This window comes from Lactuca sativa, chromosome 4 (assembly GCF_002870075.4).
Source record: "Lactuca sativa cultivar Salinas chromosome 4, Lsat_Salinas_v11, whole genome shotgun sequence".
NCBI lineage: Eukaryota > Viridiplantae > Streptophyta > Magnoliopsida > Asterales > Asteraceae > Lactuca > Lactuca sativa.
The window spans coordinates 38,268,828-38,294,449 of NC_056626.2; the positions used below are offsets into that span (position 1 = coordinate 38,268,828).

Sequence of the window (25,622 nt, forward strand, 5' to 3'; positions counted from 1 at the left end):
CCCTTTAATATAATATCTTTGTTAATATGCAAATAAGGAATGAGTGTTTCTGACTATTAGATTATAATTTTTTTATAAGAATTTTTTTTTGAGTTTAAAATGATTAATAAATTTAATTTGGATAATTGTATATTGAGTAAATTACACAAATGTTCCGTATGGTTTGGGGTAATTTGTATGTTGGTCCCTAACATATTTTTTTAATTCGGAAGGTCCCTGCTGTTCATTTTTGTTTCGTGTTTGATCCCTACTGTTTGTTTTTGTTCCGTGCTTGGTCCATGTCTTATCTAAAAAAACTATTATTTGAATAGGGAAATTTGTGGAGTAGGTAATGTAAGGTGAGAGGATGATGTTGGGGTATGTTTATTTAAATAAATTAAAAAATCAAGGGAAAATAGTCTTTTTTTGATAAGACAGGGACCAACTATGTAATAAAAACAAATAATAGGGACATTTCAAGTTAAAAAAAATAAATTAAAGACCAAACGCGTAAATTACCCTAAACCATAGGGACCATTTAGGTAATTTACTCTTGTTATTAGTTTTGCTATGTCATTATTAAGATATGCAACGGTTTTAAGAAGGCAGACTAAAAAACTATTATTTCTTTATAAGAAATGGATTTATATATAAACAAATATCAACAAATTTAACTTAAATATTACAAAAAATTGCTGATGCTTGGATTTGACTTTTTATCAATTTTATAAACACAAAATCTCTAGAAACATATATAATATTTAATTAAACTTTTAAATATGCTTAGATAAATATAAAAAAAGTTAAATATGAAAAAAAAATCATTTAGACACAGATAAAATAGATTTCATGTGGTATTGCCAAGTAACTTATGTATTAGGTTATTAAATATTCATAATTATCAGCAAAGATAAAAAAAAAAAAAAAAGAATACAAAACCTCACATAAGGATCGAGCACCGATTTTTTTTTCAGAAGGTGTTGGACGCTTTACCAATTAGGCTACTATTAGATTGTTTTCCAATTTCGTCACAGACATATATATATATATATATATATATATATATATATATATATATATATATATATATATATATATATATATATATATATATATATATATATATTACCTGATTTAAAATTGGGCCCCAAGAATAAGGATGCCTAAGCCATTAGCTTACCCCCCTCTTGGTCCAGGTCTACTTCAAAACAAGGTCATGACTCATGAGGATCAAATATGGTACTATGATACACAAATAGCATGCAACTTATCTATAAGATGTGTTGCATAAGAAAGTAATTCTTTCAATGTAACAGCTTTACAACTGATTTTTGTCAAGTAAGATTATTACTCTAAATCGTGACTCTGTGAGAGAAATTTCAAAAAATTCATTAAGTTTTAAATAAATTTTCAGGTAATGTGTAGTAACTGGCGACATTTATACTACTCAATATGATACTGATTTACTGTTATTTCTTTGCATCATAATATATTGTACCGTTTATAAACGTGGTTTATGCAAACGGTCAAATTCTTGTTTTTGAAAATTGTCCACACCTACACATTGCACAAGGGTGAATAAATTTAGACATAAATTTATGATATTTTAATAAAGATTAATAAACTTTTTTAATATAAAAGATAAAACGTTTTCGATAAGTCTGTTGTATATAGCCCTAGACAATGCTACTAAGGACACATCAATCTACATCACCCTCATACACCATTAGACTTATCTTTTAAGTCATTTTGGAATATCATTTAGCCTAATCATTATATTTAACAATAATTCTCTTACAACCTGATCATTTCATTACAACTTTATTATTTAATTACTATATTATTTTTATTACTTTCATTATTTCAATGTTTAACTTCATCATTTTTATCGAACCGACGTATCAATAGGATATATAAACAAATTTTACATATCAGGTCTCTTATTTTATACATTATTTTCTAGTTTGATCTTTCAGTATTTTTTAGTATAAATAAACCCATCATATATTAGCAATTTTACATATACAGTCCTTTATTTTATATATGATATTTTATTTTAATTTTTTATATTGATTAATATAAATAAGTTACATGTACGGACCTTACTATATTCTATATATATATATATATATATATATATATATATATATATATATATATATATATATATATATATATATATATATATATATATTGTTTATGATACGAGGAACAATATATTTTATGTTTGTTCGTTGAGATACTAAATGAATGAATATAAATCATCATTCTTAATGATAGAAGAAAAAAAAATCATTGTTCATGCTTGTTTGCTTATTTAAACGAAAAAAAATCATGCTTAGAATCGTTTGTTTATCAAATAAACAATAAATTTATTTTTTTATAGTTTATGAATGTTCGGATATATATATTTGGTTTGTTTATCTTTATATTTTAGTTAAAACTCTATGTTTAAAAATATAAATGTTAAATGACATATTAATTAAAACTTAGTTGATGTTACAAAATATTTTATTTGTATTTTGCTTTAATATAAAATAAATTAATTAAAAGTCATTGGAAAATATTATTAAGCTTATATTTATTATTAAGCTTATAGTAAATAAAAGTAATTTAACTGCAAGGTTTAATATAAATATCATAAAACTTAAAGGTTTAAATTAAGAGTTTGATGTCCTTGAGGATTAGTTTGTAAAATAAATAAATAAATAATAGGAAAAGGTTTAAAAGCTATGTGGCTTCTTAAGAGCGTGGTCTTTTTCTTGTAAAAGAAATTCATTGATTTTTGTAGATCAAGGAGGTGTATATGGATATTAGATAGGCTGCTATTAAATAGGCTAATATTAGATTTGTGTGTAATTTTCTTATTGGAAACGCTTATCATTTGATCCCCATATTAATTAATATTATGTATTATATTTTATATCCAATGATATTTGGATATTATATTTTTTATTAGTTAATCATTTGATTTAAGAAAACAATAAAAACAAATTATATAGTTTAGAAAAAAAAAACTTATATATATTAAAAGTAGTTGTCAAAAGTGTTAAAATTAAAAAATATCGAATATTATAAAACATTTTGATTAAATAATATTTTATCTTTTTATTTTTTGTAGTTTTATAATCTTTGATATATGTATAAAAGATAATGATAAATTATAAATTATGTGAGGGCTTTAATAAAATATTTAATAGAGATAAAAGATAAATTAGTTAAACTAAAAAAAAGTTTTTAAAATGGTTAACCATTGGAAAATGTTTCTACTAAATTTTTTTTACTTAAATAAAGTTAATGGGTAGATTCTATGGCAAAAAAATAAGTTTTTTTTTTTTTTTTTTTTTTTTTTTTTTTTTTTTTTTTTTTTTTTAATTATTTTATTAGTTTAACCATTAAAGATGTTCTAATAATAATAATAATAATTACACCATTAATTAAATAAAACTAGTTTTCTTTTTCCTTACATATATTGTTGTAGGGGTGAACATTATGCGGTTTGGTGTGGTTTTAGATCCAAACCGAACCGCAAACCGCAAGGTGCGGTTTTTGAATTCTAGAAACTGTTGAGTGCAATTTTTCAATGGTTCGGTTTTAAGGTTTTTGAGTGCGGTTTTGGTTTGTACCAGTTCAGTATTGGTTTTAAACCGAGTCAAACATATGGTGCGGTTTTTTATGTTCACCGATACGATTTTTTTAACCGTGGTGTTTATGTGAAGATTTATGATTGTATGACATGCTGTCATTTCATTTCCTCATATATAGAAGTTGTAATGTTGAGTTTTTTATGTTGTTTACTTGATCACTTCATTTGCATCTCATATATTCCAAAGCTCATTTTTTTATTTAATTTGTGTTTAGAAGTTTCAAGCTTGCAAATTGTAACCCACATAATGTTTACATTTTACACAAACTCATTGAGTCATAAACACAAAGTGACAAACTCACATATTAAACCTAATATCTAATTACTAATTTCCTTCAAGTTCAATATATAATATATGTATAAATTAGAATTTGTTAGTTTTTTGAAATAATATGTATAATTGTATAATATAAATTAGTGATTTATTTTATTGTTAATAAATTTGCGGTACGGTTCGGTTTTGGTGGATCGGTTTCTAGATAAAAACCGCACCGCACCAATATATTCGGTTTTTCAAAAAAATAAAATTCGCACCATCGGTTTTTTCGTCAGTTTCGGTTTTTCGGTTGTGATTTATTGCGATTTTTGCGGTTTTTTGTTTATCGGTTCGGTTTTTGCTCATCCCTATATTGTTGTCATATTTTAACTTGATCGTTCAAAATAGTGTTTTCAGTAATGGAACTTGTCTTTCAAAATTTAGAATATTAAATGAGAGTTTTTAAAAGTGAAGCGATTGAACTTGAGAAATATAAACATTTTTGCAAAAGGAAAGGAAAAATAACTTTCGAAATGGTCGTGGATAGGACGACTAGGTTGATTCTCTTTACATAATGGTTGAACGTTTGTTAAAACAACAAGAACTATTAATCGAATATCATAGAAAAAAACTTTCCCATGGTCCTAACACGACATACCCACGGTCGATTAACTCGATTAAGACTCTTCTTAAAAAGTTACATACAACTTTAAGAATATTATATCAAGTAATGTTTATGTGATCACAAGCTTATTTTCCAAGTTTTAATGTTACTTTGATTTGTATTTGTGCAATATCAAAAACATTGTCTAGTTTTAAATTGTTAGATAGCTAATTGGAGAGTAATTTTTGCTCAAATGTAATAACACTTATAAAATATTGTGATTAATTACCGGAAATTACTAATCTAACTTTTTGTTGGGTGTTTTTAAAAAATATAACTTTAAAAAAAATGACCACTTATTCCAAAATGTGGCATTCCGGAACATATTTCGGACTCATTTTCAGGTGGGTTGGCCCATTACCATGCCTCCGAAATTCTCATTACGGGCTATCCGTCCGTGTTCCAGATCGGGAATTTGAAATTAAATTCCGGAATATACACTATGATAGTTTCGTTTTTATTACTTCTTTTCATAGTTTATTTTTAGTCCAAACCATCTCATTTTAGTCAATCTTCATGCATATTTTCTATTTTTTGTCATTTTTCTCCTTTACCGGGTGTTGTGTAGTCTTTTGAGCTTAATTGCAGGATTTTCCGAAGACTATTTGTTATTGGAGGCTTAGAAGGATGCGGGACTCATGGAGGCATGTGATTTGCTTGCGGACTTGAAGTGGTGCGATTGGGCTAGGTGCTTGCGTAAAAGAAGAAATCAATTTGGATCTAATTCATGGGCAAAGATGATGATGAAGCGGCGCGGAATCGAGCTACAAGAAAATTTGAGGAGTATTGGGTCAATCATTAGAAGGCTTTGGAATGGCAAATGGGTCTTAAAGAGTTATGATTATGGGCTGAAGTTAAAGAAATGAAGATTGGGCTTAAATGCATGTTAAATGGCCCAAGTTTCACATTCAGCGTGACCCACGCGGTCCGCATGGGTCCATACGCGGTCCGCGTGTATTGTGCTGAGTTGTTTCCGGGTTTTGACTTGTTGACTCTATTTGTAGAAGTTTGGTGGGTAGCTTTTGGTCTCTTTTTGAATCCGGAAATTGGCTCTCTTTAGCTGGAGATTGGAGGCTCATTTCGGGGACTTGAAGAACATACTCCACTTTTTTCTCTCTAAGTAGCTTTGGGAAGATTTGAAGAATATTTGGAAGATTAGTGTAATTTCCTTTTATCTTGCATCTAAGACAATGTTTGGTATCTCTAATCCCTCTTGTTTTTGTTTAATCTTAGCCATGCTTGGCTAGATTTTCATTTGGTTGACTTGGATGTAATTGCTTGAATGTTTTGGTTATTTTGAAGAACTCCATGAACTTGTGTTGAACATCTATGATTATATTTTCTATGAAAACTTCCTTCATGTTTATATATCTCTAGTCATGAATATTGATATATGAATGTTATCTTTGTTGGTTAAATTCTTGGCTAAGTAATGGGTCTTCAATTTAACAAGCAACAATTAGTTTAAATGTTTGTTTTCATTTCATTTAGACTAAGAAAATATTTTCTCCATAGTGGTAATGAAAGCAATAGATTACTCTTTGGATTTGGTGACTCTTGAAGCCCAATGTTAATTGATTTTCACAAAATTACATGCTTCATTAGTTTTGTGACTTTGATTTAGGAAATGTGTTATGAGCTTCTCTAGTCATTTTAATACAAAAGAAGAGTTGAGTCAAGTTATGCTTATAAATTGCTATAGTCAAATTAGATTATAAACACAAGTATTGCACCTTGGTATTCTAATGATTATTTAACCAAATGTTCAAGTAATGAAAGTCTAAAGTCAACCATCTTTCCCCTATTGATTTTACATCAAACTTTTCTTTTGTTGAATTGTGTTTTTAAAGGTTAATGTAATTCTAGTTTTATTTTAAACATCTTGAAAGATCAAAATCCCCCAAGTTTATTTTATTTTAGTTTTACAAGTGTTTGTACACTAAGATTATCATAGAAGTAACAAATTGAACCAATCTCCGTGGATATGATCCCTTTACCACTATACACTATTTTAGTGTGTAATATTTAGGGTATTTATTTTGTTGGCCTCGACAACCACCACACTACTAGAAAACAGTCCTTTAATGACGCGCAAACAATGACACTCGTTGATAGAGGACGCGCATTTGTGCGTGCCCTAAAAAATAATGTTAGTTTTTCAAAATTTGAAGGATAGAGGACATGCATTTGTGGGTGCCCTAAAAATAGTGTCCAACAAAAAAAATTAAAAACACGGAGAACACCTATCATAAAAAAGTGTGTCGTCTAAAACTGTCGCTTTATATTTTTCTTTATGAACGCGCGTTCTCCAATTTTTTAATTGCCAAGGGGGCAATGAAATCCAAAAAATAAAAACCCTGCCTTGATACTCTTGCCCTTCTTCTTCTTCGTATGTAAAATCCTCTTCAATCAAAAGAAACCCTAAAAGCATTGTGTGTAGAACATCGATAATTTCATACTTGAAGTTCCTAAAATCTTCATCGATCAAAACAAACCCTAAAACCCCGCCTGATACCCACCTCAACTACCTCAACCCACACCGACTTTCCCGATGTTTTTCTTCCTAATCATCCCCTTCTTAGGTATGCCTTCATGTTCGGCAGAGAAATAGGCCTCTAGAACTATCCGAACTAATCTCATCGAACCCAGATGTTGTTCCGATTTGTTTTCAAGGTCCGAGTGGGTTACCAGTTTTGAATCACAGTACTGGACCACCTATGCTTCCTGGATCTGGTCCCGGTCCCGCTCCTTCAGCTCCTGGTTCTTCCAATTCCGTTCATGGAACTAATCTTCCCTTTGCTTCTTCCCCTCTTAATCCAGTTGTCAGGTAATTCTGTAAATATCTTTCTTTTAATGACTTGTTTTTTGTTTCAAATTTTGATTTATTTATTTTAATGTATGTAAAGGGAGGGAAGATACGGGATCCCTAGAGCGGGGTCGTTATCGGTACAATCAAATGTTGTCTGCAAGAAACGCAAATCAGTCGAGTTTGACTCCAAAACCCCCCATCTTTGACCCTTTGGATTCATCATCTACTCTATTTCTGGCTTCTTTCTTCCCCACTTCATTCCCACACCTTCTGGTATGTTACGTCCTTCTTCCACCTGTTCTGATTCTTCGCAGATCTGTTACAAAACTTATTATTGTTTTAACTGGTGGAGAAATTTGAGGTAATGCTACTCCTCTATGGTTTCTGTTGGATAATTTGATAACTGGATTTGATGTATCAACGCTTAAGAAATTTGATTTTGATTCAGAAGTTATTACGAAAAAGCCTCATGATCTGTGTGCACATTTAGGATAGTAATTCAGAATCAAAGCAGTTTTCTGCATCCTCACCTTTAGTAATCCAACTAATTACATTCTTCTATTCAGAGGTGAATGGACTTGAGCTTTAAATATTTTAAATTACATTTACAGGGACGCTTTAGGTATCAACCAGGTTAGGTTAGAGCCTTTGGAATGATAGCTGGTGGATCTGGCATCACTCTGATGTTTCAGGTGTTTATTTATTTATTTTAAACCTTATCAAGTCCTTTTTTTTAAAATAAAATAAAACAAGATGGTAATTTATATTCTATGTTAGGTTGCTAGAGTTGTTCTTGAAAACCGTTCAGACAAGACAAAGATGCATCTCATCTATGCTAATGTCACATTTGATGACATCCTTCTTAAGGCAAGTAATTAATTAATTAATTATATATACACCTTTTTAGTTTCTTATAAGTATTTAATCAAGGATAATTTAAATAATTTGATGAGGGATTAATTACACTTACAGGAAGAACTGGAGGGACTTACTTCTAATTACCCTAATCGCTTCAAAGTTTACTATATATTGAATCAGGTAGGTATTATTCTTAGTAACAAAAAGCCTATGATAAACAAATCAATGAAAGTAGGTTGTTGTTTGTTTCATTGAATTAAACCTAATAATTTTTGGGTTTATTATAAAATATAAATTAAAATAAAGGGCCTGGTTTTGTAATTATGAAGCCACCGGAGGGATGGATAGGTGGCGTTGGGTTTGTATCAAAAGAAATGATCGAAGACCATTTACCTTCACCTTCATCTGATATCAAGGTATCTTATTCTAATTTTACTCCTTTCATTCAAACATGTTTTCAAATATTTATTCAACAGTGGTAAAAAAGGCTAAAATACATATTATGTGTTTGTTGTGTGAACAGATTTTACGATGTGGACCACCACCAATGAACAAGGCGATGGTTGCTCATCTTGAAGCTTTGGGATACGAATTAGATATGTTATTCCAATTTTAAATTCAAAACCTCCTATTCAGTATTTGAGATTTGAGATTCTGTTTGTTGTATTTGGGATTTTGTTAGCCAGGGTTGTGTTGAATAAAGTTTTATTTTCCGTCTCAAACTCTACAGGTTGAGTAATGTACTAACTAAAACATACCAGATGATCAAAGTCTCTTTTAAATCCTTCTTTTTGCACCAAGTTAATATCCAGGTTTAAATCCTTCATTAACTACTATATTATATCAAATCTTGATGTTCTCTTTCATTTTTTACATACACAACTTTTTCTATAAGCATCATTCCAACTTGATGGTGTGTTTGTGACATAAAATTGGTTTGTTGTCATGTTATCATGCAAAGAAACTTGTAAAAAAATGCATAACGATAAGCACATTGCATTTATGGAGAACTAATGATAGATAATATGCTTTTGGTTTTATCAAAGAAATTTGAAAATATGAAGCTATTACAAATATCATCTATTGGTGATATAATTTTTAAAACTGTTCCCCATTTAGGTTGTTTGCTTATTTGCTGAGCAATGGAGTTCTTGCAAGCGCGTGAGATCCAAATTGGCATTGGTTTTGTTGTTGTCATTGTTACCCTTGTTGCTTTCATCCTTTTCTCCTCCAAGAAAACCAAAGGTTCATCATACTCCATAAACTCACTTCATTTTATTATTTTTATTCCAAGTTCCATTTTGGCTCATGGGTTCCATCTGGTTTATCTGAAAGACTAAATCATAAGTTTATGTGTTTTTGTGAACAAACAGGGTCCATAGATCCTGGAAATTTTAAGCAATTCAAGCTTGTTAAGCGCATACAACTTAGCCATAATGTGGCCAAGTTCAGGTTTGCTCTTCCTACACCTACTTCAGTCTTGGGACTTCCTATTAGACAACATGTTAGTTGCAGGTATTGATAGCAAACTGGTTTATCCATTTCAAATTTTCATCAAAATTGACATGAAATTCTACAACTCTCGAGAAATTAATTGTGGTACATCGGAAAAGTCTTGGGAAAAGTCTTGGATACTCAGGTATGAAGTTAATGATTTAATATATTTTAACTCAATTAAAAGGTAATGGAGGGTTTGTGAGTATGTTGGTCGTACACTAGGTATGCACAACGTATTCCTTGCATGCGTGCCATCATGGTGATCCCGACGTACACTGGGCGTACTCAAGCCAAGGGCAAACCCTATTTAGGGTTTGCACCCTATTTAAAGACCTTAAGTACCTCAAGTTCATTACCCATTCAGCATGCAATGCCCTTTTAGTGCCAATCTCGAACCCTAACCTTCTTGAGTGCATTTTTGAGCTTACCTTGAGTGTTTGGGTGTTCTTTGGTGGTTTTGAAGAAGAAGGAAGTTTGGGAAGAAGCAAAGGATAAGAAGGAGCTTGTAGATCCAGATTTTGTGCACCATTTCTAGCTTATTGAAGGTATAAAGTTTGAACATTGATCATTATAAGATTAGATCTAGGTTTAGGGTAGATTTTAGCATCTTTTGCTCCCATAACTTGGTTTCTTGGAGTATAAGCTACTCCAGGCCATTTGAGTTTTCCTTTTGGACTCTTGGAAGTTTATGAAGTCATAAAAATCATATCTTGGGGGTTAAGACTCAACCATGCATGTGTTAGTGACCACATAAGTGAGTTGATGGGCTTAATTCATAGTTTAAGCCCCAACGAGGCATGAAAAGCATAATGTTTGCAACTTTATGGCTTAATAGGCCATTATAAGCTTGGATATAAGTTTTGGATGTTAAATCTGAATGAATTAAATCATGGGAGAAAATGGGTTGACTGACCAGTACTCTAGAGTACGTTGCACGTACTGGGACAGTGCTCCGATTCCAGATTGTCATCAGCGTACGTTGGGTGTACAAGTTATGTACGTCACGCGTACGTTGTCTGTGGGCTTGTAAGACTTTTGGGCTCATGTGTTGGTTGGGATTTGTACTTGTTTAGGTTGGGCCTCAGGCCCACCTGTTGTAGCAGGGATTTTTTTTGATGGGTTTTCTACATAGCAAACAATCATATGTGTGCATGCAACCCCAATTTGAGGATCTATGTTTTCACTATTAGAGATACAAGCATTAAACACAAAAAAAATAGAAACCCTAACATGCATCTAATAATTTAGAAATCAACATAAGAAAGATTAGATCACATACCTTTATTGCTATATAGTAATAACAATGATTCCTTGATGATCTTGAGCTTTGAGAACAAATACCACAAGTGTAGTACCTCTAATGGCTCACAAACACACTAGGGCAAGAGGATGATTATGAGAGAGAGGAGAGAGGAGATACTTGCTCAGAATTTTGGCTCTTCTAAGGTTGCTTGGAGGTGTACGAAATCATGAGGGCTGGGGGGTTTATTTATAGTTGGGGCAACTAGGGTTTTGAGGTGGAAAACCCTAATCCCTTAGCTTAGGGCCTAAGAAGCCCATGAAATCCATTCCTTAATGCTTGGACGAAATCCTCTAGAATATTCTAAGGATTTTTGGCCCTCCCCAATAAGGGTGATCCAAGAGCCCAAAACCATAACTAACAAATAATTTCAAAACAGCCCCTGTACATTTAATCAGTTCCTTTAATCCAAAAATTAATTCCGAATTAATTTTTGATTAAATACTAATTGATAATATGATTTATAATTAATATATTATTCTCATAACATATTAATAAATCATTTTATATACCAATTTATTTTTCCAAATAATAAATTCAACCACTCTCTCCAATAGTCATCCTGTCTAGTTGCCAATGTAAAGATAGCCCAAAAGGACCATGCTACTATCAAATCAAGTACGTGCCAATTATAGTTATGGGCTTAGACACCTAATCCAATAGTCTCCCATTTGGATAAGTCTAATAACTATGATTGAAAATATGACCTTTTATTTTGACTATCAATTATAACTCTCAAAGCCGCTATCGAACTCTGACCCATTCAATTATATGTCCTAAGATAAGGGATCATATAATCCTCTATTCTACAATATATCATGTGGACAAATGAAATGGAACAAAACCATTCTCATTGTCCATCAGTTTGTTTCCCGATTTCTGATTTGTAATGACAAAGAACTTAATTGAACACATCAATTCAGTCCTGACCGAGCCTGACACCTAAGTCGACACCAAATCTTCGAGGGGCCCAAGATATCGCTTTTTCCCCTTAGGGAAAAAGGAACATATAAACTTTGACTTATATGCTTGTACTATTTACTCATCAAATCGTACACAACAATACGTTTTATAACATTAAATTACTGATGTGTTTACGCATTATCAATGCACAATCAATCTTAAACAACAACTCATATATCTCAGTTTAAAGATTATACGATATTATCGTCTCACAATTACTCGTGGTAAATTCCATGAAGTAATTCTCTGAGCGTGGGTTAATCCAATACTTAAATCCTTATTTCAAAAGTACTCGTGAATGTTGTAGCAAAGCATTGCTATGTCTAAACCCTTAGACAATCTACAATCCAATTCACGACAATCTTAGTTCACTACTTACTTCAAAAGTATGATCGACTATGGATGTCTTGAATAATCCATTTATTTGGGAAATAAAACATGCAAAAAAGAACCACAATGATAAACAATTGACAAAAGATAGTAAACAATACTCATAAATAAATCTCCATTACTTGATCATCAAATGTCATTACATTTATATTGTTACAAGTTTCTAGGTATCTATCTAATCACTAAAACTAATATCATCATTTAGACCAATGCTCCTCGCATGCTAAACATGCTTAATTCTACTTAGACCCTTTGTGAGGCGATCGACAAGATTCTGTTCTGATGATACCCTCTTTACGATGAGGTGTCCTTCATTTACTCGGTGTCTGATAAAGTGATATTTTCTGTCAATATGTCTAGATCTACCATGATCTCTTGGTTCCTTGGTCAAGGCAACCGCTCCTTCATTATCGCAGAAAATTTCCATGGGCTCTTTTATGGCTGGTACTACTCCAAGGTTTCCAATGAAGTTCTTCAATCGTATAGCTTCCTTTGACGCTTCGTTCGCAACTATATACTCCGATTCACATGTAGAATGAGCTACGGTCTCTTGCTTGGAACTTTTCCAAGTCACTGTTCCTCCATTAAGGGTAAACACCCAACCAAACTGAGAATGGAAGTTGTCCCTGTCTGTCTGAAAGTTGGCATCACTATACCCGACAACTCTTAAGTCATCATTATACCCGGTAAATCTTAATTCATCTCACCCGCCACCACTACCACTGTCGGTTGCTGACCCATAGACTGATAAGGACCAAATTATTACTCACTTGCAAAACAAGATCCGTCAGTTGAAAAATAAGCCTAGTGAATGTCGCGAGCAGTTGAGGTCACACGATGAGCGTTTAGCAGAGCATAACGCTCCTTTGGCCAAGCTTCTAAAACTTATCAATAAAACTCCCAGATACGATTTTGGTACCACAGAGTACAATGAAAATGACTTATGTGACCATGATTATAGGTCACACACACCCGAAAAGCCGCTGCATGACGGCCCTGAGCAGCCGTCCTCAATTATTCATTTGTCGGATATAAAAGAGATACTGCAGGATCAATACAAACGCTCCTGCCAGCACTTCAGCGTTCTATGCGCCAAAAAGTTATGTCTATATGGTATAAGTCCTCATGGTATAAATGAAGAGAAAAGGTGTTATACGAAAACAACCAGCACCGTTGGATAATATCTTAAAACCTGCCAAACACACTCTTTATAAAAAACGAGATGGTTCGGTGTTGTTCACTCACCGTTTTTTGACCTCTATTCTAACGATTGAAGTTTGTACGCGCTTATATGCGGATAGTCACACATGATAGCTGGAATGTAATGTAAGTTACATTATTAGCCTCCTTATTTATGTAATACGCTTCTATTAACAACACTTACTTAACCGTAAATATTTTAAAATTAGCATCACATCATGTTGTGGATCTCGTTGTTGGTAAAGCCTAGACAGGATGACGCTTGGTGGATGGTTGTACCGACAACTTTCAACACTCATTTGACTGGAGTGACATGGCTGACCGACCCATTTACCCAGCTTGGGTAGACTATGATATGATATGTTGTATTTGAATTACATTACCTAAGTATGTATGTACTATAATGTTATGTTATTTGATTTTTAGTAATTTCTAACCTTTTTGTTGCTTTACATCTCAATTAATATACCAATTGTTCACTGGTTTTTTTGGGTGCTTTGAATTTGAAGACATTCGAAATGACAATATACAATAGTCTTTGGAAGAGCGGCTACTATTCAGAAACCATGAATAGGTTTATCGATATGCGAGCCCGCATCCACAGACTGCTAGTGGGTACCAACTACTGGGGTACCAAACCAAGTAATGTAATCACACCTGAGAGTTTCAACATCACCCTCAAAAAGGTGCCATAAGTACCGCAATAATTTAAGAGTAGAGGGGATTGAAGGGTGTTTTTGTGTTGTTCCTAGAAGCATTGATCACTGGGAAGTCGTATTCAATAAATGGTAAAACCGGTCCATGGGGTATGTCATATCGTAAACGATTGGCGGAAATAGTTTGGGGTACAAGGAATAAGATGATTTGAACATTTTAATATTACTTCTATTGGGTTTTGAGCATTCTAACACTCCTATGGTGTACATGCAACCCTATAAACCTTGGATCTATGTTTTCTCTAAAATACATGCAAATAAGAATTTCCAAGGTTTACATCCTAACTAGCATGGCATGGGGAACTTGAATCATAAAAGTACTAGTAGAATGACATACCTTTTAGTAGTGGTTGATTCTTTGGAGTTTGAGAGCCTAACACCAATAGTGTGGATGCCTCAAATGGAAATCACAAATCACCACAAACTTTGGAAAACTCTTGAGAGAATAATGCACACTCTTGAATTTGGCCACCACTCTTGTTCACACACAACTAGTCCCAAATCAAGTGCCAAGGACTCCTTTATATAGTGTGGAGGATTAGGGTTACACCCATGTAAACCCTAATACCCATGACTCTTCTTTTCCAAGGATCCATGGGTTAAAAGCTTCATGGACTCCCATGCATGCCAAGCCCATTCCAAATGAGTATTAGCCCACACTTATATAAATACAAGAGCCCATATTTAATTAGTCATCTTTTTGATCACCAAATTAATTCTAAATTAATTTTATGATTAATACTAATTAAATAGTATGATTTCATATTAATATATTATAACTTATAATATATTAACAAATCATAAGCGTATTATTCTCAAAAGGTTATCCAAATCGTTCGAGTGAAGTGCAACCCAAATGGACCATGTCGGGTCGGGTCAAGTGCATCTCAAATATTGTTATGGACATAGACACCTTATCCAACAACTTCAACCTAATCCCTTTAGTTATATAAGGTTTATTTTGTTTTTGTTTATTTTGAGATTACCGGTTGCATTCTCCAGAACAATGTGTTCCAGAGAATGTGGTTACTTTAAAAAAGGGTCATTTATAAAGGTCAGGTTACTTAATTTCCCATAATTACCACTAATTTTTATGATTTTGTTGGCATTAAATACATATTAAAATTTCAAAGATGCAATGAGTGACACTACAATAAAGGAAATATAATAAATTTTGAACATTGTATTCAACATGACACCTCATGCTTTGATCACTATTCTCAATCAAAATGTTCGGGAGTTCAAAAGTCTTTAGGTGATTTTTCAAATTTTAAAGCAACCGAGTATGCTTGTAATGTAAGTGTTGAAGAATTTGCACAAAATGATGGAAACGAAGAGAACATTTAAATCTATATAGTAAAAGCATCAATGGCTAAAGATCTACTAACGGTCCAAGCTAGTAACATTGCTTTGGAATGTTATTTCTCTTAGTGTCGTAATATTAAATGCAAGAAGGTATATGTTGACATATAAATCGGTTCAAATGTCCGTGATAATAAAAGACTAATATTGATTGGGAAAATGACGCTACGACCCTATTATCTTTTTTGATTTTGTGCATCCAATCCCTAAAATTTTTTTCGTTCCCTCTAAGGGAACAGAATGGTTTTCGTCGGGTCGAGTTGGTCCTTTTATAAGAGTTGAAGGGGTCATCCGGTAACATATGTGCCACTTCATTTAAAATTGCCACGTTTAAATGTTGATTGTGTCGCGTTAGGGTTTTTAATGAGTTACCGACAATACTTCATCAACTCTAATACATTCCATCAACTATCTTTGTCGACTGTTTCGATTTCTAATCCTCCAATTTCTTGCTTCAACCATGGCTATCTACATCGCTGTCCATGAGTACTTTCAAGGCATCTTTGAAAGGTACCCCATACGATACGTTTCTGGTACTAATCAAAGACTAGGCGACATTGATTTTTCCGCCATGGACAAGAATGAGTGCTACGCTTTCATGGAAAGATTCACAAGATAAAAATGTGAGAAACTGTATTATTGTCTTCTTGGTATCGATTTTCTAAAAGGTTTGAGGTTAATTACAAACGAACTTGATTATGTCGATTTCATAGCCATTGTGTATGAATGTGGTGTTGAACTCCGATTGTATGTAGACCATTTTGGTACTGCTAACATGCAGGAGTGCTTGAGAGGAAGTTCTTGATCATATCCAAGAAGAAATTGTTGATAATGGTGAAACAGATGACATAGGGCATACCGGTGACAATGGCCCAGATTGTGACATGGGTGAAAATGTAAGTGAAGGTGAACCTATTGATGTTGACATGGGGGAGAATGAACATAATGAGGATGATGTTGCTACCAATTTTCCAAATAGGTTCAATGAAGAAAAACCTTGAAAGGAGTAGCAGCTTGTGTTAGGTATGAGGTTTGAGAATTCCAAACAACTCAAACACATGTTATGAAATTATGAAGTTGCTAATGGTTATCAACTATGTTTTAAGAAAAGTGATAGTATTGTTGGATTAGTGTCTAAGTCCATAACTATAATTGGTATGTACTTGACCCGATTGGCATGGTTCATTTAGGTTGCATGGCATCGGAACAATTTGGATAGACTTTTGTGAGAAAATGATATTTATGATTTGTTAATATATTATAAGTTCTAATATATTAATATCAAATCATATTATTTAATCAGTATTGATCAATAATTAATTTGGAATTAATTTTGTGATCAAAAGGAGACTAATTAAATATATGGGGATTGATTGTGTAAATCATTCATTCTTATATATGTGGACTTATGATCCATAGTTCTTCATGTTGGGCTAAACCCATGGAGTAACCCATGGATAATCCATGGAGGTTTTAACCCATGGAGCATGAAGAATATGGAAAGACATGATTTACATGGTGTAACCCTAATAGCCACCATATATAAGGACCCCATGGCTCAAGAAATTGGCACTAGTGTGTGTACACATGAGGGGTAGCCGATTTGAGCATAGGAACCTTTTCTCTCAAGTTATTCCAGGTTGTTGGTGATGTTGTGTGAACTATTTGAGGTGTCACACTTGAGGCACTAGGCTCTTAAGCTCCATGGAATCAAGCTACATGAAAAGGTATGTCTTCTAACTTGTTTATATAGCCCAAGTATCAATGATTGTATGCTAGTTAGGGTAATACCTTGGAAAGTTCAAGTTTGCATGTATAATAGAGAAAACATAGATCCAAGGTATCTAGGGTTGCATGTACACCATAGGAGTGTTAGAATGCTCAAAACCCTTCAAGTATAAGGTTGTTAGTTACATGTTTTGATGGAAACTGTACTTTTAGGCTTTAGGGGTCATGGATGAGTGATGATAAGTCTTTCCAGATCAAGTCTCTGATAATTGACCACAATTGTGCTAGGAATTTTAAATTTAGGTCAATTGTCACTTACAGATGGATAGGAAGCCATTTCACCCAATAATTTGAAACAATCTGAGGATGAGTTTTAGGCTGCTTAAAGAAGAGGTGAAAAACACATTTGGCATTGAAGTGAGTATGAGTCGGTGTAGGAGAGCCAAGAAATATGCATTTACTCTGGTTGAAGGTACAATTGCAGACATCTATGCTAAGTTATGGTCTTATGGTGAGGAGATAAGAATATTAAAACCAGGTTCAACTGTCAAATTTGTTGTTGGTTCAATGTAAGATGGTAAAAATTACTTCAGTAGGATTTACATATGTTTTCATGGAGTTAAAGAGGGTTGGGGGAGGGTGTAGAAGAATAATTAACCTTGATGGTTGTTTTCTGAAGAGTTATTACCAAGGTAAGCTACTTTGTGTTATGGGTAGGGATGCTAATAATGCGATCTTCCCAATTGCTTGGGTTGTTGTATGTATGGAGAACAAAGACAATTGGAAGTGGTTTATTGATAATCTTAGAGAAGACTTGAACCTTGATTCTAAAGGGTTTGGTTTTGTGCTAATATCTGATCAATACAAGGTATGGTACTACTTCTTAATGTATTTCAATATATGGTATGCCACTCTAAAGTTTTTTTTTTTATGATTCAACATATGTAAGGATTTATTGAGGCAGTGAAATAGTTACTACCAACAGCAGAACATAGATAGTGTGCAAGGCATATCTATGCTAACTTTAGAAAGCAATTTCCAATAGCACAATTTAAGAGGATTTTCTGGATGGCCAATAAAGCAACTACTAAAGAACATTTCAATGTAGCAATGAAGGAGATTCAAGACATAAATCCTGCTGTCTTTGTGCATCTTATGGAGAGGGATCCTAAGACATGGTCTTTGGCTTTCTTCAAAGTTCACCATGCTTGTGAATCTGTGGAGAATGGATTATCAGAAAGCTTCAATAGTGTTATAATGGATGCTAGGAAGAAACCCATTATCAGTATGTTAGAGGATATCCATATCTATCTCATGCAAAGGATGGTCAAAATGCAACTTAAGGGACAAGGATGGGATCGTTTAAATGTTTGTCTAGGCATTAGGGAAAAGTTAAATGTGTTGAAAATAAAGAAAAGATATGTCGCTATCCTATTCAATGAGTAATTTCAAAAGTGTTAGGACTAATTAATTGAACTTACTAAGTATAGGTATTGGCAAGTTATTTCTTGTGGGGTGATGAAGTTTGAAACAAGAAACTTGGATCAGTCATATGTGGTTGATGTGTAGAAGAGGGAATGTACACGCAGGTTGTGGCAATTAAATGGGTATGGTTGTGTGCACTCAGTTGCAACATTGTCATTCTTAAACACTCAACATTATCATGCACATGTGGACCAAATATACTTTACAACATTGTACCACAATACTTACAAACAACCAATCCAATGGATTAATGGCATGAACATGTGGCCTCCTACATAAAACATCCCTATTTTACCCCCAATTAAAAGAAGGATGCCTGACAGACCTACTATGAAGAGGAAAAGAGATGTTTTTGAAATGCCTCATAGACATACTGTATCAAAGGCTGGGAAACCTTTTTGTTGCAGTATATGCAAACAAAGAGGACGCAACAAGAACACTTGTCCTCAAGTTGAAAGGCTTTCTAAAACTACTGTTAGGACAAAAAAGAAGCTGCAAAACAAACACAAGAGTCAGTCAACATGGAAAGGGTTGGGGAAGATGTTATCATTGGTGATAATAATGATGAAGATGTCGGGGTTAATAATTATGCAGTGAAGGTTGGGAAAGTGGAAAAACCAAGGCTTAGGAAGTCGTCTGAAAGAATCGTTAAAATGAAGTTGGGAAAGAAATTGGTAGGTAAAGGTAGTGCATCAAATGTTATGGATATTGATTAGTATGGGTGTAGTGTATGGGGGAGGGGCATTTATGTAATTGGATCCCTTATGTAATCTGGTAACATGTTATTTGGGTAGTGGTTAGTTATGGAATATGTTGTAATGTTGTTATGAAGAAGTGTATTTATGTACTTTGTGTTGGTTATTAGAATTATTTGTTTATTTCCACTTTCAATTAAAACATGTGCTCCCAAATCTATGTATAGAACAATATTCCTTACTAAAGTGAGACTAACACACATATGCATAAAAACATGTGTATATCCATACTAAAATAAAAGGAAAACGTGTGGTACCAATTTGGCATACAAAACAAAGTTTTCAACTTAAAGCATGTGTAAGTGGTCCCAAATCGATATATAGAATACAAACAATATTTTTTAAAAAAGAGGGACCAACACACATGACCAAATTCTACCTTTTTGTCCTACAACATAGAATATGAATGCACCTGTACTAAAATCAAGGGAAAATGAGTGTATATACATAATATTCGTTTGCATTGATCTAGGTTTTGTAAATCCCTTCTTAGTACATACTACAATTATAGTTGCTTCCATATTTGCCACCCACTTAAAACAAAAAGAGACTATCCACCAAACAAAATCTAGACTACCATAAAGCAACATCCAAACGCCCAAAATCCAAAAACAACCTACAAAAACACAAAACCCAAACAAATGCAAACCTAACTACCCTTTCATCCGAACATTTTGCAAGCTGCCACCCCCCACAGAACCGATCACTCCAAACACATCCGAAAACAAATAGCTTCTTCACCTTAGCAAGTTCAGTTGTTGCCCTCATATACGCCGAATGGAGAGAATAGAAATGGCCCCTCAGGCCGTCAGTCAAATGAGACACCTCCATGTGGCCAGCCTTGATGTCATCTACGTCACGATTGAGGGCATCCAACGAACACTTTCCCTGAGCTGTCGCAGATCACCATTGATTTCGTCCCTTATAAGGGACACTTCAAGTTGGAGTTGTAGCAACGTGATCTGGATGTCCTCATGATCAGCTGAAGCACTTCCATTGGAGCACTTCCATTGGCTTGTATGTGGCGTCAGTCTTCGAACGACCAATTATGGCAGTGAGACATAATTGACGACATTTTGTCTAGTTTTGCGATACACACTGTTTTACAAGATTAGATTATCAAAGTTGAAGATGGTGCTCCTTTTAGGGCACAAACATTAGTTTATATAACCAAGTGGGGCATGAATAGTCGGAGTCTTGCTCCCAAAGGGACGTCTGTAAACGATGTCGTATTACTTTCTTGACCAGTGTCAGTTTCATTATCAAAACGACGTTGTATAGGTCGACGTAGACGCTTACTTGTCTTAAGTTACAAATGTGGCACTAGTTACCGGTTAAATTAAGTTATGGTGACTAAATAGACAGGTCATATTTTGTTCCCTTAGAGGACACGAAAAAAACTTTAGGGACTGAATGCACAAAATCAAAAAATATTGTAAGGCAGTTGCATCATTTTCCTATATTGATTTGATGGAGAGAGAACAGAACAATACGGGTTAACTCATATGAAAAACGGGATTACGGAAGGTAGTTTTAACCCATATGGAAAACGGTATTCAGAAGACGGAATGGAAAGGTCAACAAAGCTGTTATCATATACTAACACCAAACCTAAAGAAGTCTAAGGAATGAAATGCAAATTACCCAACTACATTGTCCACCACCCCTCCGACGACACATAATTATTGGAATTTTCCTCCGGTATGCCGTTTCAATAATGTTTATGTTTTACAATTTATGTAATATTATGAATCTTTTATATTAATAAAATATTGAAGTTTAAGAGGAGTTTTTCATTTATCCGAACCAGAAAAAAGAAAAACAAAACTCCACCAAAAAAAAAAAAAAACTCGAACCCGAACAAAAAAATAACAAATTTGCCAAAGATCAGACCGACCCGAGACTGGTTTCTATAACAATTAAGAGAATGTAAATTAAGAATATGTTAAAATTGATTATAAAGAACAAAAGGGAGGAAGAGTTGATATACTAATTAATAACTAATTAAGACAACAAAAACGAGATTTCTGTAATAGAATAATAGAAGCCAACTTTTTTCAAGTTCCCCCCTTTCTTTTTCCTTCTTTAATTTTCATAATAAAGTCACGTTTCAACTCTCTTGTTCCGCCGCCTTTTGCAATCTGCATCAAACCTCACTGCAGTTTTTGTGTTTGTGGTCCCCTCTCAAAACTTTCCCCACCGCCTTTCAATCGCCGCCGCCGTTCTGTTTCTTGTGGTGGTCGTCACCACCATTCTCATCTTCATGCTTTTTCCCTTCTTTTTCTTCAAACTGCTGTTCCTCTGTGGAGTTCCCAGATCCCGGAGGAAGAAAAACTCCAGTGCCAGGTGGCGCATGCTGCCTCAGAGTCACAGGAGCCCCCGTCCACCCTCCAACTCCAGAAGCCGCCGGAAAAGCCATGGCCGGAGCAAAAACATTTCCAGGTGGTGGTGCTGCTGTTGGGGCAGGGACGTAGTGCTTCGGACCCACACCGACACGTGGTCCATGTGTGACTCTCTTTGACCTGGTCAACGTAACAAGCACGCGTTGTTTCCGGATGGAAGGAATCGCATGTTTAGCAATGTCCGAGGATCTTCCTTCCATAACTATCATCGATCTACAAATACAAATACAATTCAATTTTTTTTTTCTTTTTAATAAGTAATTATAATAATATCACACTAATTATAGTAATTAACAATAAGAGAATAAAAGGTACCCAGGTGAAAGAGAAAGATTCAAACAGCCTCTGTAATCTCCAGGGTGGTCAACGCTAATCACTTTACCAAAAGTCAACTCACATTCAGTCAACAACAAAACACACACAGGCCTTCCAACCCAATGTGGCCATATATGAGGTTGTGAATGGTCACCCTACACCACAATTAATAATTAATATCAATAAATAATACAATTCTTACTTTTTACTTTTTACTTTTTACTTTTTACTTTTTACATTTTACTAACCTCGTTATAAATATCAATAACGCATGAGTCTGGCTTCGCTGTGAGAATTTGCATGGTGATTAGGCGATCGATGACATCTTGAAATAAATTCGGTATTGGTTCTATTTTTCGATCTGAAAAAATATTTTTTTTATTATTTTAAACAGAGGTAATACTAATAACTAATAATTTATATTTTTTATTTTTTACATGCCTTTGGAGGATCCATTGATGAGGTCATCAGCAATGGGGAAGCCTAACTGAATCATCTCTCTTCCATGACCTTTCATGGGTCTTTTTGAGACAACATATGTATGTCCTCCTGTTACAAATCAGAAAAAAAAAATTTATTTACTGCTGTAAATGTAATTATTCATACCCAAAATAAAAAAAATAAAAAAAAAAAAAAAAGTGGGTGACCTGCCTTGAAATTGTCCTTGTCTTCCTGCAGTTCTGAAATTATTTACCAAGTTGACCATGTTTTCAATTTCAGTGTCATCAAATAACTTGTCATACATTCTTAACCCATCAACAACATTAACCTAAAAAGAATTTTTGTTAATTAAATTATATTGGATTAATTCATGGAATAAGTAAATAATAGGGTACAAAAATGTTACTGTTTTTCCATCCAGAGTTTCATTGCCAACAAATGTTTTAGCTGTGGGTAAAATATTTGGCTTTTCATTTGAGATTTGTGTAGAAGATGATTCATGCTCCAGATGTGCATTAGAATATCCTTCTTGAAAAAAAAAAACAAAAAAAGACAAATGAGAGAATTTACTCTTTATATTGCCCTTTATGGGTAGAAAGTACCTTTTGAATTTAGATTGCCCTTATTATCCACCTCCTTTGACTCACATTCTGAATTGTTTGACAAAACTGTTTTCAAGTTTAGATTGCTTTCATTGTTGTCCACATCAGGTTTTGTGTTTGAACCTGTTCAATATCAAATGAAAAATAGTTACAATACAGTGGATTTTTTCCTTGAAATTAAATTTTCAATATGAGTTTCAACCATTGAAATGTATGGTGTATTGTGCCCTAATGGAGATTAGAGTTTCACTGTTATAAATGATTCATCCAAGAAAAAATGTAACAGTTGACTTAACTTGATTCTAATAGAAGGTTATGACTAATAATCAAATGCTCAAATTTACCCTTTGATAAGACAAGATTGAGATACAATCAATATCAATCTTCACCAATAGCTTGTAATGCTAGCACTTAGCAGATGATTAAGATTTTTGTTTGTACAAACTGTCAAGAATCATGAGTCAACAATAAAAGTAAGATTTACTAGTGATTCAAGACTGTTTTATAGTCTGAGAAGCAATTCAAGAATCTATAAAATCGATATGCTAAAGAAAATCTTTCACTATGTAAGAAGCCATTAACTTAATATGATAAGGAATTTCAAAAGGCTTCAAGTAAACACTAGTGTATAAATATAATGCTTGTGAGATAAAAGAACTGATTAGCATGATTGTTGTAAGAATGGAGATAAAAGAAAGAGAAATTTTAGAACTTTTGTGTATGCTTCTGATAAATAAGGGAAAATCACCATCATATCAAATAATACAAACATCAAAACTTGTTATATCCATAATATGTTTGGTAAACAGTTAGTATAAGAAATAAACTTTACTCATGTCTTACCATCGTTATACTGTGCAAGTGTGACATCCTTTTCATGAGATACAGAAACTTCATTAGTCACCAAATTGGCAGAGCCATTTGCATTACCACGAGGACTTTTGAAATCTGCAGTAGAAGTATGGCCTTCTTTCACAGGAATTTCTATCCTATGGCCCTGTCTGAATCCAACACCATTAGATCTCTTAATCTTCACTGGATCATAAAAACCACCACGATGCTGTTGTTGTTGTTGTTGTTGTCGTCGCCAGGTGGCCTGTTGCAAGGAATAAATGACCTCCGCCACAGAAAAGTATTGCTGCATATGAAGCACAGGGTTCCAATTACACCTTCTCTGTTGTATAGATCCTATAACCCCATCATACTCACCTGGTTCACTAACGCTCTTCAAATGATGACATAACGAATCAATAATGGCATTTGCAGCTGCAAATTCCCCTCTCAACCACGATATGAACTCGTCTCTTTCATCCGGATACCACCCAACCGTACCGCCGGCCATCTCTCCACCGGCGGTCCCAACCCCACCGCCATTAGGAAACTGCATTTTATCCGAAATTACCATGTGCCCCGATGGCATTGCCATAAATGCTAATACTGATATAGACTTATACGAACTATTACAAAATCGATTCTAATGAAACAACAGAGATTCGCAGCTCATGTCCGGATCTAACACGGGATTACCGAATTAAATAACTAAAAAGCCACAGAGGAGGATTCGTGCGATGATCAATTAATACGGCAACAACAAAATTGACGATTAGATTAGCTGAATTACGAATGAAAACTACGTGAAACTCAAGAAATGGTACAGAATTATGCAATGCGAACAAGAAAACAAAAATATAAAATCTTTGTAATGGAGTTTGGTGTTGAATTTTGTTTTTCAGATCTGAGGAAAAATCAAATGCGTGTAATAATGTTTTCTAATAGCGTGGGAAATTGTGGGAATTAGGGTTCGTAGGAAGGTGATGTAGAAGAAAATGCATATGGCTTATTGACCACGCGGATTTGTTACCCTCTTTCACTCCTTTCCTCCATATACACGCACCGGATGGTGAGTGTGTGTTTTGTTTCGGCTGTGGACGGAGAGAGAATGTGTTTGGTAGAAAAAGGAATGTTATAATACACCACGCCAAAATAAATCCTTAGTTATTATAATACAATGTAATTATTATTATTATTTTTTAATCAAATTACAATATTTTAAAAGAGTTATTTTAATGATTTTTGTTGATGAAGAATTACTATGATGTAATCATGTAATAGGAATGATTAGGATGCATAACGACAATGACTTTACAATACTCGACACCCTTCACCAATAAGCAATTAGGAATAGAATGGAATTTTATTGCTTCTAAAGAGAGTTTCGTAAGAGAGCTTCTGTTGATGGCCTTATTGAAAGGTT

General features: G+C 33.7%; 1 protein-coding gene and 1 pseudogene across 2 annotated transcripts; one reads left to right on the forward strand and one right to left on the reverse strand.

Moving 5' to 3' along the window:
- Nucleotides 1-5,424: 5,424 nt before the first annotated feature.
- Nucleotides 5,425-8,828, forward strand: LOC111917767 (NADH--cytochrome b5 reductase 1-like; annotated as a pseudogene).
- A 12,687-nt stretch (nucleotides 8,829-21,515) lies between these two features.
- LOC111917742 (RNA demethylase ALKBH10B) lies at nucleotides 21,516-25,319 on the reverse strand. 2 transcript variants are annotated; one of them, XM_023913403.3, is made up of 8 exons: nucleotides 24,212-25,319; nucleotides 23,369-23,491; nucleotides 23,173-23,291; nucleotides 22,977-23,094; nucleotides 22,767-22,874; nucleotides 22,574-22,686; nucleotides 22,326-22,480; nucleotides 21,516-22,223 (listed from the first exon to the last, which is right to left on the reverse strand). In XM_023913403.3, exons 1-8 carry the CDS (start codon nucleotides 24,792-24,794, stop codon nucleotides 21,815-21,817), a joined length of 1,728 nt encoding a protein of 575 aa, XP_023769171.1. In that variant the 5' UTR covers nucleotides 24,795-25,319; the 3' UTR covers nucleotides 21,516-21,814. The 2 variants fall into 2 exon arrangements, with proteins under 2 accessions (XP_023769171.1, XP_023769170.1); XM_023913402.3 differs by having other exon boundaries at nucleotides 23,173-23,294.
- Nucleotides 25,320-25,622: the final 303 nt, after the last annotated feature.